This window comes from Lontra canadensis, unplaced genomic scaffold (genome assembly GCF_010015895.1).
Source record: "Lontra canadensis isolate GAN:19392208 unplaced genomic scaffold, GSC_riverotter_1.0 scaffold30, whole genome shotgun sequence".
NCBI classification, from domain to species: domain Eukaryota; kingdom Metazoa; phylum Chordata; class Mammalia; order Carnivora; family Mustelidae; genus Lontra; species Lontra canadensis.
The window spans coordinates 2,243,442-2,261,847 of NW_022631024.1; the positions used below are offsets into that span (position 1 = coordinate 2,243,442).

At 57.2% G+C, this 18,406-nt stretch overlaps 1 protein-coding gene across 2 annotated transcripts in view; it reads right to left on the minus strand.

Moving 5' to 3' along the window:
- Positions 1-5,434: 5,434 nt before the first annotated feature.
- Positions 5,435-18,406, minus strand: part of WHRN (whirlin) — an 85,966-nt gene continuing 72,994 nt past the window's right edge. For both annotated transcript variants that reach the window (XM_032865694.1, XM_032865693.1), the window contains 5 exons: positions 11,232-11,303; positions 9,423-9,960; positions 7,244-7,425; positions 6,578-6,700; positions 5,435-6,286 (listed from right to left, as the gene is read on the minus strand). In XM_032865694.1, coding sequence (XP_032721585.1) covers positions 6,104-6,286; positions 6,578-6,700; positions 7,244-7,425; positions 9,423-9,960; positions 11,232-11,303 — 1,098 coding nt within the window. In that variant the 3' untranslated portion in view covers positions 5,435-6,103. The remainder of the gene's footprint in view (positions 6,287-6,577; positions 6,701-7,243; positions 7,426-9,422; positions 9,961-11,231; positions 11,304-18,406) is intronic.

Here is an 18,406-nt window from a genome sequence, read left to right on the forward strand (position 1 = left end):
ACTTCAGCCTTCAAACTGAACCGGAGTGGGTGTTACCATGCCCATTTCACAGAGGGGAAAACTGAGGCGTTCAGAATGCAAGCTGGGTTGGGGACTCAAACCAAGGTCTTCTAACTCCCCGTGCCCAGATCTGTCCCACCTTCCAGGACTGAGGAAACATACAACGGACCTGGGATTTTTCTGGCGATTCAGCTGGATGCTTTAAAAAGACTTTCTTCCCACCCCCCTCCCTGACCTCCCCCCTCCACCCCGGGAGGGGGGGTAAACTGAAATGTCCTTGGCAGGCACTAGTTTCCAAAATACACTCTCAGCATGAGGGCGGCAGTGCCCGGGAACATCCCCAGACTCGCTGCTAACCCCAACCCTGGTGCCTCTAGCAGAATGTGCGGGCTGGTGGGAGCTGATGAAATCCCCGTGCAAGAAGGGCTCACATCACATGTTTCAAACGCAAACCACTGGACTTTGGGATACAAGGCCCCACGTTGGCACCTTCTCCCTCCTGCAGAAGAATTGAGACTGCCTGTGAGAATAAACTAAAAATGTCCCCAAAACACCATGGGGTCCATCCCCCTAAGCCAGACTCAGGCCCCCTCAAACAGATGGGCAGAGATTCTGTTTTCTTGACAAAACAAAACCAAGAGCCAAAAAATAAAACCCACCAACTCCAGAGGCGGCGCCTGGAAAATTCTCTTGGGGAAGTCCCCGTAGGTGTCTAACCTCAGTTCTTCATGATTTGGTTTCCACAATTTCTTCTGTTCTAGAGGACAGAAACAATGTCTCTTTTCTCTGCAACCTGTCTCGGCAACTCTTCTCAACTCCAAAATAGCCCGGGTTTGTTATCAACAACTTTCCTTTCCAACTTTATCACTGAGAAGCAGAAGCTTTTGAAACCTAGGTAATGATCCTCTCCAACCTGTCATGGCTTTCAACAAAAGCCGGCAAAAGGGATGGGGAAGAGTCTAGTCCGAGCTGGCACGCCGTCAGCGCCAGCCACATCACACCCGGGAGAGGCCAGCTCCGCGCCTTCCCTGCTGTGCGCTTCGGGCAAGACGCGCCCCCTCTCTGGGCCTCAGTCTCCCCGTCCGTGTACCAAGAAAGGCTGGCCCGATTTCTCGGTCCATTCCAGTTCCTGCCGCTGTCGGAGCTGCCCACCCTCACTGCTGGCCCTTGCTCTCCCTTCCTCCCCCCCGCCAAAAACAGGAAAAGAAACTTGCGTTAGGTGTCGGGGGAGGCCGTGCGGCTCCGAGTCGCCAGGCTGCGCGGATTGTTGCCGGGAGAACGAAGCGCGCAGAAATCCCAGGACAGAGAAGTCCCACCTCCCCGGTAACCACAGCTACCCGGGCCACACCTCCAACCCAAACACAGCCCGGAGCCCCGCCAAGGACCACCCCCGGATTCCCTCGGGACCCCTCCCCGCCCAGAGACCAGCCCCAGCCGGAGCGAGCGAGAGGGAGAGAAAAAGCCAACGCCCCCATTGTGCGGAGGTGGAGACTGAGGCCGACGGCGGCGACTGCGGAACCCAGCAGTCGGCGAGGTTAGGACTGGACAGTGACGGCGCGCCCGGGGCGCCCTCCCATTCCGGGAGTGCCGATCCGTCTGCCTCCCGTGCGCGTGGGGTTTCCACGTGGGAGAGGCCGAGAGCAGAGCAGGCCCTGTGGATCGGAGCCCATCGGCGCTGTCCGCTCTCCCCCCCACCCCATTCCCCAGACCGAGAAACTGAGGCCCGGCGAGGGCCCAGCACCCGCCAGCGACCCACCGTGAGCCCCTCCCCGCGCCTCACCTGCTGGCTGTCTCCGCGCGCCGGTGGTTTCCTGGAGTTGAGCGGCAAACAAAGGCCTCCAATCCCGGCGCGGGGCGGGGCGGTGACTTTTTGCTTAATCCCCGAGGCGGGCCTGTGACGGGCGGGGAGGGCCTCGGGAGGCGGGGCCTCTGGAAGCTCCACCAATCGCAGAGAGCCGGCCGCCTGCGGCCCGCCCCCAGGGACTCGGCCCCAGCCCCAGCGCTGTAGAGCTCACATCTGGGAGGTTTGTGTCCCTCCTGGAACCCGCCCGACGTAAAGGAGCCTGAGGCCCAGAGCGAAGACTTTTGTGCAAGGTAGCATGGAACCAGAGTGAGCAAGAAAGCACAAACGTTCGTAGCTGAAACGGAGTGCTTCATAACAGTCCTAAGAATCTTAATAATAAACTTTCCTTGAGCTCCTGCGTGTCAAGGACTGCTGTGCGCTCCTCCTGTGATCCGTCCTCTCCTGTGAGGTAGCTGGGTATTGGCGCTGCCCTCCAAGTCCACTCTTGTCCAGACCACTAGGAGCAAGCGGGAAAAACCCAGGTCTGCAGAGGGATCGCGACTTGCCCAAAGTCCCGCGGTGAGCGCAGGACAGAGAGATCCCTTGTCCCCTGACAGCTCGCCTTGAAGGGTGGCGGTGTAAAGTGTCAACTGACCTCAGCTCCCGTCCCAGTTCTGCCACTGGACTTAAGAGCTGCCGCGAGGAGGGGATAAAATAAACCCAGCGCCAAGCCCAGAAGAAAGAAATCAACGGCACTCGCTTCAAGAGTTCCTCCACCAACCCTGTTTCACAAGGGGGTTCATAGGCCCCAAGACAGGAAGAATTTTTCCTGGGGACCCGCGTCCAGCTGTGTTGCAGCCACTTCCCTATCCTCCTGGCAGATCGCTCTTCCCAGTTCCCCAGGGGGCCCGAGGCTCCTGCAGGTGCCCAGTACTGATCACAGCAGCAATTCCTGTTCACTAGAGGTATACTCCGTGCCAGTGGCAAACGTTTTAGCCAGTCCTTATAATATCCTATAGGCTAGATGAATACTATGCCCTCCATTTGAAACATGGTGAAACTGAGGCTCAGAGAGGTTAAGTGACTTGCTCCAGATCACACAGCCAGGAAATCGTAGAGACGGAATTTGATTCCAGATGTCAGACTCTGAAGTATGGACCCTTTGAGCGGGGTTTTGTTCTCTATCCTTGTACTCCTCACACTGGGCTGTTCTATCCCTCACCCTGTTTTCTCCCAGGCAAAGCAAGGTCCAGGTAATTTGAAGACCAACTCAGCACCTGCTTGGGCAGGCCCTGGCTCCGGCCAAAAACATGAGCTCTTCCTGCCTTCTTCAATTAGCAGCAGACCCTGAGACTCTCCAGCAATACTGTCCCCACACCACCCCTGCCCTGATTCTGGCATCATGAATAAAGTTGTGAGGGCCACAGGTGCGTGTGGCCAGGGTGAACCTCTGACCCCTCCCTGCTCCATTATTCAGAACTGCCTTAACCCATGGTATTGGGTCCCTTCAGAAGACAGCAGGACACATGCTTGTCCTTGGCTTTATGATGTGGACTTCAAGCAGCCATACGTCCAAATTTAGCCTCTATTACCCGCTAACTCTGTAACTTTGGGCAAGAACTTGACCTTTCTAAGCCCACTGGCAAAGACATTTTTTTAAAGTTTGTTTAAAATTCCACGAGAGGGGGTCCTTAATGCCCAATGGACCACAGTCCCAGAGTCGAGCCCGAGAATTCTAGAAATGACAGCTCTCGAAATTCTTTCTTGTCCTAGTTTTTCAGAGTTCAACTGGGAGCAATGGGCAGCAGCTGCTGGAAGCTTTCTTGTCTCGTGGAGTTGGAGCTTGTGGTCCGTTGGCTGGTTCAAGGCATGGATGGTCACGAGGTTGCAACCTGCTCAGAGCTCATAGGGTCGGTCAGCGGCTGGGCTGAAATTCACTGTGGGCTGGTGATAGATGAAAACCTTTCAGTTCAGAACAAGATGCACAAGGACTTGAGACTGCAAAGGGTGTTGCGTTTCTAAGGCCAGAGGGCCCTTGGTTCACCGTCACCATCATCTGGACTGTCATGGTGTTCCTGGGGCTGACCCTGAGCCTGATTCTGAGCCTGGTTCCTGGGGCCCACGCACAGCGTCCCAATCACCGTCGGAGGCAAGTAGCTGGATCCCCACTGAATTGTCTCCTGGGGTGGTTGTAACAAATTATTACCAGTTCATGGCTTCAAACAGCACTCATTTGTTCTCTTACAAAGGGATGTCAGAAGTCCAAAGTCAGTTTCACTGGGCTGTCCTCAAGATGTCAGGAGGGCAGGTCCCTTCTGCAGGCTCCGAGGGGAGAATTTCTTTCCCTGACTTTTCAGTGTCTAGTAGCTGCCTGTATTCCTGGGCTGGTGGTCCCTCCCCCATCTTCAGAGCACATCCCCAACCTCCACTTCCTTAGCCATAATACCGTTCCCTCCTCCCATCAAGTTTCCCTCTGCCTTCCTCTTCCAGGCATCCTTGGGATTACATGGGACCTGCCCGGAAAATCCAGCTCAACCTCCCCATCTAAATGCCTTAATCCCTTAGGCAAAATCCTTTGCCACGTAAGGGAACATTTTCACATTGCCGGAACCTGGGTTATCTTTGAGGTCATGATTCGGCCTACCACACCCATTTCCCAGATAGGGAATTTGGACCTAGAAAGGTGAGATCATTGGCCCATGACCAGGCAGGATTTGGCATCTGATGCCTGGAGATCTGAGCACTGATGACCAAGGGAGTTATTCCCTGCATGGGTATTAAGACTGAGGAGGGGCGCAAAGAGTCCCCACTGGAGAGGCCGGGGCTTCAGGGATACCGGCTGCTTCAGAGGTCAAGTGGAGTCCCGGGACCCTGGCCTCAGGTGGTCTCGTTGGGCTGGGGAGGGGAAAGGGTCAGCTAAAAGCAGGATCTGGCACAGGTCTGCAGATCAGCTGCCCTTAACCCTGCTCTGGCTGACCTCTGAACACAGGTTTGAACAAAGCTGGACTTCTCCAAGTCTTTTTGTCCCAGAGAAACCCTGGGGTTGAAGGAAATGGAACCTAGGGCTATGTAGCAGACCATTGTTTTTTGCCTCTAACACCCCTGCCATTGGCTCCTGGAACTGCTTGGCCTGCGCAGGTGAAGAATGGGAGTGTGATTGGGAATTTACTATCTCTCTCCCCCTTCCTATCCCCAGGCCTTAGCCAAAGACTGACAGCATGAAAGCCCTGTCCCCTTGCCCTGAGTGGGGATGGCTCTGGACCACTTAGACTCCAGAGGCCCCTGTGGGATCAGGCTGCAGCCACCTCCCAGGACTTTGCCTGAAATCCCCGCCCTGCTTGGTTTCCTCCTTTTCCCCCTCCTAATCCCCCCAAAGGCAGGCCGCCTCCCTGTATCTGAAAACATCGCTATTCAGTCCCATAACATACCTGTCTGTTTTAAGAATATTTTCTGTGAACAACCTTCAAGTAAGGTGCTCCAAGATGTGGGTGTGGCTCACGTGCCCCGTGTACCTGTTGTGTGTTGCACAGGGGGGTGGGGGGCAGGGGGAGAAGCTGGTGGTGTGTGTTACTCTATTCTACCCGCCCCCAACTTTAGGTCAAGCTATCAAAACCCCAGCCACAAAGGCAGGCCACACAGCACACTGGACACTCACCTTGTTCAGGTTTCTTTATTGAAAAATTAAAGTCATAAGCTCTGTATATAAATACACGGACGTCGCGGGTCCCCTGCAAGGCCTCTGGGATAGGCAGGGTGGGAAGCTGGGGTCTTGGGGTCCCCAGGGGTGACGAGAGGGAAATAAATAATAAATATTATGGGGGGAATAAGGAGCCAGGAAGAAAGGGGGTGTGAATGGGGGGAGGTGCTTGACGCTTATTTGTGGCACTAAAGGTCCTGTGAGATGCCCCCGGCGGGGGCGTGTCCATGAATTCTCAGGTGGTCTTACTCCGCATAAAGACTCAGACACCAGAGGACGGGCCAGGTCCTAGCTGGCCAGGGAACGGGGCCCAGTGGCCTCATCCAACCCAGGGGGACAGGCCCTGGCAGGCCTCAGGTGGACTTTCTCTCCTTCCCACCACTTGTACTGAGCGCCTACTGTGTACGCCTTGCATGGCACCGGATCCCGATCTGACCTTCTGTTTGCCTCATCCAGTTCTCTTCTCCTGGTTCTGGGCCAGCAGGCCGGGAAAGAGTGGGGGGATGTCTTCCTGCCCCCCTGGCTATGCAGCCCTGGTCCTCAGGGAGCTGACTAGTGCCAGGAGGGAGGAGGGACCAGGGCCGGGGACTAGGCAGCAGCAGGAGGCCTCCGGGCCCCAGCCTCTAGAGCATCACATTGAACTCGGTGACCAGAAAGTCGATGTAGTCTCGCTCCTTGGTCTTGAAGGCCTCTGCAATGATGCGCGCCGCCTCCCGGTGCTCCTTGCCCCGAAGGGTCAGCCCGTTCACTTCCAGAATCACGTGGCCCACCTTGAGCTGCCCGGAGTTGTGGGCCGAACCGCCTCGCTGCAGGGGTGAGACACAGGGTAGGGGCGCTTGAGGCGGCTGAGGGCGAGGCTGGCCCCTCCTTAGACACCCACTGGGTCAGGCCCAACCCCACCAAGCAGGCTACAATCTGGGGGTCCACTGCCCTGACAAGGAAAACAGGCTCAGGGAGGGCAAAGGGCCTGGGTCCGCCTCTGGTGGCTGGTCACCCTCGGGGTGGGGGGGTATGTGTGGGACAGAACCTTGGGGATGCCGAGAGACGGGCCCTCGGGGGTAGGCAGAGATAGTCACGTGGGGCCCACGGAGCTGTACCTGAATCGTGACAATCCGGGGCAGAGGCTGGCGGGTGTTGGCGCCACCCTCGATGGCAATGCCCAGGGTGGCCGCACTTTTCTTCACGCGGACCAGGGTGGACGTGGGCTCCAGGAGTCCAGGCTGTGAGCGTGAGCAAGGAGACAAGTGTCTGAGGCCTTCTCCATGGATAGACCTGGCTCGGGTGTTGGGGGGATGTGTGCACGGGCAGTGACATGCCACTGGGTCAGAAGGGCTCAGATGACAGCCCCTGGCTGGGAGCTGCCAGTGTGCTAGCACTAAGCTAAGAACTGGTGCCCACAGCGCTCTAATTGCCGAGGCTCAGGTTAAGGGGTCGGCCCGAGGCTGCCTGATGGTGGGGGTCCTGGGACTTGGACCCAGGCCTGACTGCCTCAGCCAGCATGCCAACTCAGTCCTGCGCTGGAAGATCCTGAGGACTGGCTTTTAGTGCTTGGCTTGTCAGTGTCTGGCAAAGGTGAGACCTAAACTGGGCCTCCAGACTCCTGATACAGTGCTCGTTCCCGGGACCCTCATCCTCCAGTGCTGGGGGCTCACTTTCTCCCTGTAGTGGGTACTTGTCAAGCTGAACGCTGCTGGGGGACCTCCTGTTCCCCACCTGGGGCCTGCCCTCCCCTCAGTCCTCTGTATCCCCTCCTCCTTGCTCACCGGTTTGGTGGCCCCCTCTGTGGTCCTCTCATTCCGAGATGGCTCCTTGCTACTCCTACTCTTGGTAGATGCCATCTGTCTGCCTCGGCCCGGGGCGCTGGCTTCTGCCTCACCGGCATCCACACCACTGTCCTCGCTCAGGGTCTGCCCACTGTCCGAGAGCTGGGAGAGTGTGGAGGTTGCTGGGAGGGGGAACGGGAGGAGAGTGGGGGTTTATACCTCTAGGGTCCGGGTGGGCTTCCTGGAGGAGGTCGTGGAGCTACAAGCTGGAAGGCTGTGGGGATTCCCCAGGCGCGGACTAGGGAGCAATGAGGGGATCACAGGGCTGGAGGGAGGCGAGACACCGTGCCACCTTTCCACTGCTGGGATCTGCCCTTCCACCCGGGGCATGCCCCAAGGCCAACAGGTCTTCTGCTCTGACCACCCAGTTCTCTGTCCATGGCGTAATGATGAAAACAGAGGTCCAAGAGGCAAACCCAGCCCACAGATATGGGTTATTATTATTTTTTAACTTGCATAATGCTCTCCAATTTTAATGATGAACTAACACATTCCAATTAAGGTATTTCACAGAAAAATTAAATTTCTAGCTTCTCAATAAAACAAGGAAAGGTTTGCCATCCCTTATCTGTACCCTCCACAACCCCAACTGGTCTGAGCTAAGCGGTGAGCACATACCCTCATTCACCAGTACAGCCCGAGCTGTTTTGCTGTGTGTGTGAGGGCTGGGCCCCTGAATCTGGGACACTCTAGAGACCAGCAGGTCAGGTCTGAATCCTTTCTGCCCAGCTTGAGCAACCCCAGCGAGTTACATAGCTTCCCTGAGCCTCCCTGGCTTTGTTCTAACATAGGAGCACTGATGCCCATCTAGCAGCATTATCATAAAGATTTTATTATTTGAGGGTGCCTGGGTGGCTCAGTGGGTTAAAGCCTCTGCCTTCGGCTCAGGTCATGATCTCAGGGTCCTGGGATCGAGGCCCGCATCAGGCTCTCCGCTCAGCGGGGAGCCTGCTTTCTCCTCTCTCTCTCTATGCCTGCCTCTCTGCATACTTGTGATCTCTCTCTCTCTGTTTCAAATAAATAAATAAAATGTTTAAAAAAAAAAGATTTTATTATTTGAGATGTGTAGAGTGAAGCCCACAGTTAACTGTGACTCCGTTTTCCCGTCTATAAAATGGGGACAACAGTAGCAGCTTTACAGGGCTGCTGGGAGGGTTAGATGAGGTGCTAATAGAGGTAGGGCCCCTAGAACCGTATCTGGTACACAGGAAACCCCACACAACGGACACCTTTTATTCTTGTGTGCTGGGCTCAGGGCCAGGTGACACCTTGGGTTTCTTTCACCGCATCCGGCCTGTTGTCCCCTTAGCTGCCTTCCCTCCCTGGGCTCCTGAGCGTGGGGACTCTGCAATCTGCATCCCAGTCTGCCCACTGTTTGGTATACAGCAGGCACTCAGTTCAGAGCCCCCAACCTGCCACCTTCCCTGACCACAGCGGGACCTATACATGACTTTAGCCACAAGATGGCAGCAGAATCCAGCAAGAGGCACCCAACTTGCTAAGGGAAGGGAGATCTAGAGCCAGATCTAGAGCCCGCCAAGGCTTCAGGCTTCCTGCGAGTGAAAAACCAGCTTTATCCTGCTGTCCGCCCCGTCAGCTGGACACCCTCTGGAAGGTCTGGGGCCGCAGCCTCTGCAAGTTCGAGCGGGCACTCTGACCCTGCAGGCCTCCCCCCGCACCCCTCCCCTCACCCCCAGATCTGGAGACCTCCAGGGGTCCAGGGACAATACTTTCCATACCTGTCTTTCCCCCAGCATGCACCTTGTCCCAGACCCAGGGGATAGAGATCACAGAGGCCACCCCTGTCCTCAAGGAACCCAGTCTCAGTGGGGAGATGGAGACTGTGGGGTGGCCAGGACCGGGGGCTCTGGGGCAGGAGCCCAGTCCTCCCAGCGACCCAGTGGGGCTGTCACTGAACCTCCATCCTGTGGCTTGTCCGTGGTCACGCAATTCTCAAGTGGCAGTGCCAGGGCTCACACCTGTGTCCACACGGACTCAGCACCCTGTTCCCGGGGCACTCGGACCCTGCACACGCTTCCACTCTAAGTATACCTGGATGCCCCCCAAACCAGCCGCGGGCGCTCTGAGCCCATCCCCCGCGGTGGCGGCCAGTACTCACTGCGGCTCTGGGGCAGCGCCCTCACTTCGTTCACGTCCGGCTCACTGTCCGGCCGGTGCACCTCCACCATGACAAAGTGCTGGTTTGTGCCCACTGGGTCTGGCCGGCCGGAGCGGGAGGGTGGCGGGAGGCAGCCCCCCGCCAGCGTGGCCTCTGCGGGGGAGCTTTTCAGGTGTGGGGGTGACTGGACGCGCGGGAAGGGGCCAATGGGGTGCTGGTTGACCAGGGCCAGGTGGGTGTCCAGGGGCCTCTTGGAGCCAGGGTTGGCGGGGGAGACAGAGGCATAGATGGGGGAGGAGGGCGAGTCTTGTGCTGAGGAGGCCCCCGGGACCGGTGCGGTACCCGCTGGTGGGCTGCGGTTTCTGGGAGCCGAGAAGACGATGCCCGAGTGGGAAGACGTGGAGGACGATGGCTGGAGGTCCTCCTTCCCTGGCTTCCTCGGCTGGGCGTGCGGGCGGTTGTGGCCTTGGGCCAGAGGGGGCGGGGGAGGCGGCAGCTTGTAGCTCGGCAGCCCCTCTGGTGGGTCTTTGACGTCGTCCTGCCAAAAGACCCAACAGGAGTAGAAGGAGTCGGACCCCATGGCGGCTGGTTGAGGGGAGCCCTGAGCGGCCCAGGCTGCGGCTGGAATTCTGTCCCGCTCCATCAGCTCCCGGCCACGCTGCTCTGAATAATGCAACAACACCCCAGTGGAAAGCTGCTCCCCCCGCGCAGCAGCTGATAAGCGTCTGCATCCTGGCGGGCGTCTCTGGGGACGGCATCGTTACCTGTGGGAACTCAGGTTCTTGGCATCAGCCACAGGCCTTGTCACGGGGAACAAGACTTAATTAGAGGTGGATGTAGAGAATGGAGGGAACAGAAAAAGCATTTCTTTGGCTTTTCTTTCTAGAAGATTATCGTGGCTACTAGAGGCAGGAGATGTGCAGGACTGGAGGGAGAGGGAACGGACAGAAGGGGACAGTCACATGGGCTCGGGGACTGTGTGGTCCTAGGCACGACACAGCTGGCCTCTCAGAGCGCCTCTCTGGGCAGTGGGCAAATCTGCACCTGCCTGGCAGGGGTGCGGGGTGTGAGCAGCCCCATGCGTCATGTGTCGGTGGGTGCCTGTGCCCAGCAGGTGCACAGAGAGCAGGAGCCCCGGATAGCATCATTGCCGTTCCCCCCTGCCTAGGCCGACACCCAGCACTTGAACGCCCTGACGGCAGGGCAGACACGGTCCCAGATGCTTTACTTACGTGGACCCATTCACCCCTTGCCACAAACTTGGGGTGGGTACACTATTATTATTCCCATGTTACGGAGGGGAAAACCAAGGCACAGAGAGGTTAAGAAACTCGCCCGAAGTCACACAGTGGCAGAGGTCGGATTTGAACCCAGGCAGCTAGCTCCAGAGTCCAGGCTGTTCAGAAACTATCTGGGTTGGAACCGCAGTGATATTGCCCGGGCTGCCGATGTGCACACAGGAGTCCAAGGTCACATTTAACTTTCATTTCCAGTGTGGTCGTATGGCCTCTTCAGGGAGGCCACACACTCCATGTGTCAGTATTTATGATATGGTTCAGATAACGTATCAAAAGTAATAGTGATTTGGCAAAGGAAGAGCCTGATTCCCCACCTGAAATCCCCAGGAGGGGCTGAGAGCCGTGGTGGCTCCTGCCAGAGAGGGCTGATCGATGTCCTGTGTGCAGGCCTGGCGCCGGGTCAGAGGGCCTCTGTCCCCTTCCTGTGGCTCTCACTGAGGAGCCAGCACCCCAGGGCCGCAGGCAGACCAGGGAGGGCAAAACTCAAGGAAAGGGCCAGACAGGGTCTTACCAGGGAAACATCGGGGAGGGTGTTTGTAGTGCCCTGGACAGTCTCACCAGTTTCTTCCAGGTCCAGAGTGTTCTAGAAACACAGAAGAAAGCAGTGTGAGCAAATGCAAACTCAGAGGGAGAAAGCAGTTTGCCCTCCGAGATACCCTAATCCATAATGGGCCCCGTGACACCTTCTTGTGGTTTCTCCCTGTCCTGACATGCCCTGCTCTTGGGAAATTGACACATCAAAATTAATGTTGGTTTTCATGCCAGTCGTTTTGAAATCAATTTTTCTTTGAAGCTTTCCAGGCCTCCCGTGAACTATCTTTGTTGGTGGGGGGTGGGGGGTACTCTGACCTGGCCTGGGAACTCCTGAACCTGGGCCCCAGGTACCATGCTCCACACCCTCAGTGCCTTCCCAAACCCACAGGTGCTCGCAGACAGAAGCCCAGGAAGGTGTGACAATGGCAGGACGCCAGTGAGAGGTGGAATCTCTCTCTTTTTAAATTTTAATGGTTGCAATTGTGAGGCAGGGGGTCAAGGGTTAAACACACCTTATTTTGCAAAAATGCCCATTTCTTGCTTCCTTCTCAAACTCACCCGGAAGAAGCCTCATGCTCCCTCCGGTGACACTGAGCTGCTGTTAGGTCACCTGCAGGCCGTCCCTGGGAGGCTGAGCAGGGCCCCTCTCTAAAGGAGCTCTCTTGAGGGCTCAGTGGAGCCATCTCTCCACCCCGCGGAGCCCAGGATGGCCACGAGCATCCGCCACCACCCCCGGGGCTCACGTCGCAAAGACGGCCATCAATAGTGAGCAGTCTCGGGGCCGGACTGATGAGGGCCGGGGGCCACAGAGGCGGTGCGACACCACCCCTGCTGTCAGAAGCTTAGAGGAAGTGGGTTCGACACAAGTAAGCAAGGAGGAGACAGTGCACAGAGTGACGAGTTACAGGCATATCAGCAGCTGGGGAGGGTTATCAAGGAAGGCTTCCGGGAGTAGGGAGCATGGCTTAAAGTTGAGTCTTGTGGGTAAAGGGGGCAAAGGAGGGAGCGATGGTGTTTCAGAGGGCAGGGCATGCATAAAGCAGGAAGGAGGTATGAGAATCTTCGAGCAGTTCCACACGACTCAAGCATGGAGCTGCTGGCACTTGAGGCTGAGGGCAGCGGGTTGCCATGGTGACGTGGTCAAGTCAGTCTTCTGTGAAGATTCCCTTGACTCACTTCCTCTCCAGCCACAGTGGAACATTGCAGGCGTGTCAGGGCCTTCACACGGGCTGTCCCCTCCCCCGGGAAGATGTTCCCACTCAGCTATCCACTCAGCTATCGTTCTTCCCTCCTTCAAGACCTCCTCAAATACTACCTCTTCAGAGAAGTCCATCCTGACGACCCCACCTAAAATTACAACCCCTACCCATGCCCCCCGCCCCCCGCTTTATTGTTCTTCTCTACTTCCTTCGCCCGGCAGCCAGGATGTAATCCCTGAAACCGAAATCAGATAATCTCCCTCCCCAGCTCCTCACCCTCCTGGGTCTTTCCATTTTCCCTGAAGAAAATTCCAAAGTCTGCACTCATTGTGCCTCATGACTGGGCCCTTACTTGCTACTTCTCCAGCAGGATGGGGTGCTTCCTACCCCAGGGCCTTGGCACTCACTGCTCTCCCTGCCCTCCACAGACTCACGTCCTCACTTCGTTTAGCTCTGACCTCAATAAGGCCTTCCTGGACCTGCCCCGTCTAACCGCTGGCCATGCTTCATTTTTCTGCATAAGACATACCACTGCCTGATGCTATAGTATTGATTTGCTTCTTGCTGGTCTCTCCCGTTAGGATAAAAACTGCTCAAAGGGGGCGCCTGGGTGACTCAGTGGGTTAAAGCCTCTGCCTTCCGCTCAGGTCATGATCCCAGGGTCCTGGGGTCAAGCCCTGCATTGGGCTCTCTGCACAGCAGGGAGCCTGCCTCAGCCCCCCTCTCTGCCTGCCTCTCTGACTACTTGTGATCTCTGTCTGTCAAATAAATTAAAAAAAACAACAACACCAAAACTGCTCAAAGGCAGGACTTAGGACCACCTAGTCCCACTCTATCTATCCTCAGTGTTTAGGACTGGGCTGCTTGATAAATATTTACAAAGCAAATGAATCCGCGAATGGATCGATGGGTGAATGAATTCATCAGTCACTCAGGCTGGCATGGAGGAGGCCCTAGCAGCAGAGAATGAGGCAGGCCAACTACTAGATCATTGTGGAGAGTGGTCATGGTGGCCTAGATAGGGTGGAGGCAGTGGGTCGGGACAGAGGGGTCCCCTGACGCCATACTCCCTGGGGCACAGGCTGCCAGGTCACTCCACACTGATCCCCATCCCGGATGATGCTCCTGGAGCCTTGAACTTTCTGGGCAGGCAAGAGGCACGTAATCACAAAGACCCGTCATGGGAGCCCTCCAGGGAGGCATTCGGCCCTCCCGGCTCAGAGCCTTTCATACCCAGGCCTCTGGGTCCCAGGCTGGGACGCCTGCCTCATTTTACCACCAAAGCTGAGGCTTCCATGCAAACCTCAGCATTCCGACTGTCTCCAGCCCCGTCGCCCGCACACTGGCTCCCGGGAAGATGCTGCGGGCAGCGTCAGGCACTCAAACACCGTAGGGGATCCTTGGGAGGGGGCATGATGCCCTCCCGCCCACTAAGTGGCACCACTCCTGACTTCGCTGAGATCACACCCAGCTCTGCCGCTCACAGCCGAGGGATGGAAGGCAAACCACGGATCTGCTCGGTGCTGACTTCCCCACCTGCAGAATGGGGTCACGGTAGTCCCTCTCTCCCGGGGCTGAGGCAGTAACACCTGCCAGGTGCTCAGGCAGGAGGGGCCTTGGCCACACTCAGTGTAGCCACTGCCACCTGTCCCTGCATTCAAGCTGCAGGCACCCGGGGGACTCGGGTGACAGTCCCCGGGGGCACCAAACACCTGGGATTCTGTCCTGTTCTGGTACCTTAGGAGCCTGGGGCACTCATTCAGTCAACAAGCATTTATGCGGCAGCCTTGACTCATGGGGAGTAAATGGTATGTATGCAGGTCGCTGTGTCCCCAACACCCCTCACAGGGCCATGCGCACAGCAGGTGCCACACACTTCCGCTCAGGACCACTGATGTGGCCGGCAGTGGTAACTGGGCGCCTGGGAGGGAGAGAGGAAGGACCCAGAGCCCTGACAACACAAGCAGTTCTCTTGCACAGACGGCAGAGTGGGTGGGGCTTTCTCTCAGACAGAGCAGAGGACGGACCACAAACCGGGGAGGGCGACACACCAGGCCCTCTGCGGGGCGTTTTACTTGACGCGCTCTCCTTTGAGTCTCTGCGAGAGGCAGCCCCTGGGATCCTCACAGATTTTACATTTAAGCTCAGAGAGGGATGTGACCTGTCCAAGACCACACGGACGTTCTACAGTGGGTTTCGAACCCAGGTGGGGGTGGTCCCAAAGCTCACACAGCACTACCCTGACCCCAGAATTGGACAGGGCCCCCACAGTGCCCCTCGCTGGCATGGAACAGTACGGCCATCCCTGGCCCCTGGCCTCAGCCCGTCCTTGCTACAGTAGCATCCTGGAAGTAAGTCGGAAGGCAGGGATGGAAAGTCGGGAGGGTGAGGGTGGGGGGCGGGGGGGATAACTATCCAGCCCTGGGAGGAAGGCCCGAAGTGGAGCAAACGGCAGACGGGTCAGAGCCCAGTCCTGCCAGACTCCATCTGCCAAATCCAGACGGCTCAGGAGCCCTGAGTCCCCAAGCCATGTTCCTCGTGCGTCTGAAATAGCTACAGACAGCAGGCTAAGAACCCCGGGGATGCGTCAGCACAAACGCTCGAGGAACAGGCTTCGAGACGAGGATCAAGGTCAGAGCTCAAGCAGGAGCCGGCCTGCGCCTCCTGGCCTCCTCATCGTGCCCACCCCCACCCTGCTGACGGCTTGGGCCACCCCCCATTCCGGCACCCACTGAGGCCGGAGACCGGCTGCAGGTTTAGACTCAGTGGCTCCATTAGCTCTCTAGACGAGGCCGTTCATCCGTTCTACAGCTGAGGTCACTGAGGCTCAGAGAAGGAAGGCCACCTGTCCAAGGTCACACAGCAAGGATGAGGCGGGAAGCAGAGCTGTGTTCAAGGTCTGACTCTGTTATTCCGACTGCTTGACACAAGAGCCAGGACGCCCTCAGGACCGGCTGCTCCCCCCATCTCCTTCCTCCTCAAATCAGCGACGGTTCAGAAAATTCCCTTCCTCTTAGGGAAAAGACCTTCTTTTTGTCTGAGGTGGCCCAGTCAGGGCCCGGATACCCCAGGAGTCTGGTATGAGGGAACTGTGGGGCCAAAATAAAGTGAAATGATGGCGGGCAGTCCCCGGTGCCGACCCCTGCCAGGTGGACTCGAGATTCGAAGTGGTGATGCTCCTAGGCGATTGCTGGCCCAGCTGTCGCCTCAGCAGAATGAGGCCCTCCCCACCCTCCCTCCACCTCGCTCCAGCCCAATTCCCTAGTTCCTCCTTCCTCCCCTCATTACAACAACGGAAGGCTCTTACATAAAGGTGCCATTTTCAGCTCTTTTTTCTTCTGGCTTCTTTACTCTGATGTCAGGACATCAGGCTCCCCCAACTCTGCCCCTAAATGCACCAGAGGCCCGAGGCTAGGGGCCCCCCACTCTGTAGATGGGAAAGTTCCCAGAAGGTCATCATGGAGATTTCTGCCCAAGGCCGGGGGAGGGACAGAGGAGGGAAATCTGAGAGGGGAGTGGGTGTGAGAGAGAACAGAAGGAAGATGGGAGGGAGAGGTGGAGAGCAGGAGACAGGAAATAGCTGGAGCTGGGGGACAGGAGCCATCACCCCAGGAAGGTCAGGGTGGGGGAGGGGACCAGCTAGGTAGAGCCAGAGTCCTGGCATTCCTGGACTGGGGGGCAGTGGGGCTGCCTGGAGTGAAGTGGGCAGGACTGGGGTTCCAAAAGGATCAAGGAGCCAGCCCCTGGCCCAATTGCCATGCTGGTGGAGAGCTGGTCCTGCTCCCGAGCTCTCCAAGCATGGGATGAGGCTGGAAGTCTGGCAGCTGGCAGGGAAGGGCAGAGTGCTGTGGGTCACCAAACAGAGGGCTGGAACGCACACTCACTCGCATGGCTGAGACCACGGGAACTGCCCTGGTTCCGGGCTGGCTCTGGGCACTTTTACCCGCTGTCCGCTCTCCTGCTATCATGTTTGCCCACCAAACCACAGAGGTCCTCAGGAGGCCTGTGTGGTGCAGATGGAACGTGCTACCTTCTGCCTCCACGCATCACCCTCCCAATGCTCTCAGGAAAAGGACTTCATTCAGTGGACAGAGAGTGTGACGGGCGCTGGAGAGCAGAGCTCCAGGACGGATGCGGTGACCCCAAGAACCCAGCTGAGGGAAAACACTGCCTCTCGCTTTCCGTGACCCTCCAATCCACACGACACATTTCCTCCCTTATAAACGGAGGCAACAGCCCAGCAGAATTGGCAGCGCCCGAGACATTGTTGCCGACTGAAGTCCCAGGTCTTTCCCAGTTGCTGCAGGTGCCACCGAACCCCACTTGGGCTCACCCCGGCTTCACACTCACAGCCTCGCTGACTCACTGTCGGACCTCGCTACGGTGTGTGCTCATCAGGAAGCACATGGTTTCCAAATTGTTCTGGAATTTTGAAAATGGCATTCTGCTGTATTATTTGGGTTTTTTGGTAACCCAATGATGTATTTTCTTTTAAATATTTAAGACTATTCTTTTGAGAAGGGGTGCCAGGGTTTGCCAGCCTGCCGGAGGTGCTCGTGGCACAGGGAAGGTGAAGACCGCTGTCTTGGGTCAATGCTTAGTCTGACCCCCCCCACCCCCCCACCGTTTTATAACCAGGAGACTACGGGCTCCAGAGGAGAGGGCTGGCCTCCGTGGACTTGGTTCTGACTGCAGGAAGCAGCTTCCAACCCTCCCAAGTACCCACAGGGAGGCAAACATGCTGCAAAGGGCTGGCGGGGAGGACTGCTGCTTATTTCAGACGTGGGCTGAGGCCAAGCTGCAGCTGCCCCGAGGCTCACTGACGCCTCTGCTGAATTTATGGTTCTGAGGATGCAGGGCGCTCGTGCGGAGGTCTCTTAGCTGGGAATGGGCTGTTCTTAAGCAGAAAAATGAACTCCAGCCTTGCTGTGCCCTAATCTTGGCCCCGAGCGGCTTCCTAGGACAGGGGCTGCAGAGCCAGTCTGCACGACCACAGGCTTGTAGCTACCCAGACTGTAGCAGTAGCCTCGCCAAGTCACTCCATCTACCTGTGCCCACTGAGCTCTCTCCACACACAGGGGAAGCATTTTAAAAGATACAGACAAGGGGCACCTGGATGGCTCAGTGGGTTAAAGCCTCTGCCTTCGGCTCAGGTCATGGTCTCAGGGTCCTGGGATTGAGCCCCACTTCGGGCTCTCTGCTCAGCAAGGGAGCCTGCTTCCTCCTCTCTCTCTGCCTGCCTTTCTGCCTACTTGTGATCTCTGTCAAATAAATAAGTAAATCTTAAAAAAAAAAAAAAAAGATACAGACAAGATCTTGTCACTTCCTGCCTGAAGACGCTCAGTGGTGTTCCACAGTTTCAGGGTTAAGCCTGAGTCCCTGGCGCTTCCTGCTGCTAAGCCGGCACCCTCTCCCCTTCACCCCTGGCACTCTGGCCCTCCTGACCTCCCACAGTTCCTTCCAGGGTCCACAAGCCTTGAGCTCAGGGCCTTTGCATGTGCCAATTTGGCCCATCAGCTCCTTGCCTGGTGGATTGCCCAGTTGACGCCAATGACCTCAGATCTCAGCTCCAACATCCCCTCCCCTGACAGCCCACGTTGGTCAGGGCCCCGGTCCTCGACCCTCTTCTCAGAGTGTGAGTTAGGTAGGTGGTCTGATCTGAGGTTGCCTCCCCAGCAGGACTTGCTAAGCTCCCGGGCAGCAGGGGCTGTCGTCTCAAAGCCAGGGATGGGGGGCAAGGAGGGGTGCTCCGCAAATGCTCGCCGCAGGGCTGGGTGATGAATGAGTCAGTAGTTGGGCTCCTTCTTGCTCCCCTACTGCGGAAGGGCTTGCCCAGCAAAGTACTCTCTAAACCCAACCAGGCTGGACCAAAGGCACAACACAGGAGGTGGGAGAAGGTCCTCTGATCATTTTCTCCTTGTTTCTGGGAAGAGCTGCTTCACAGTTAGGGGTC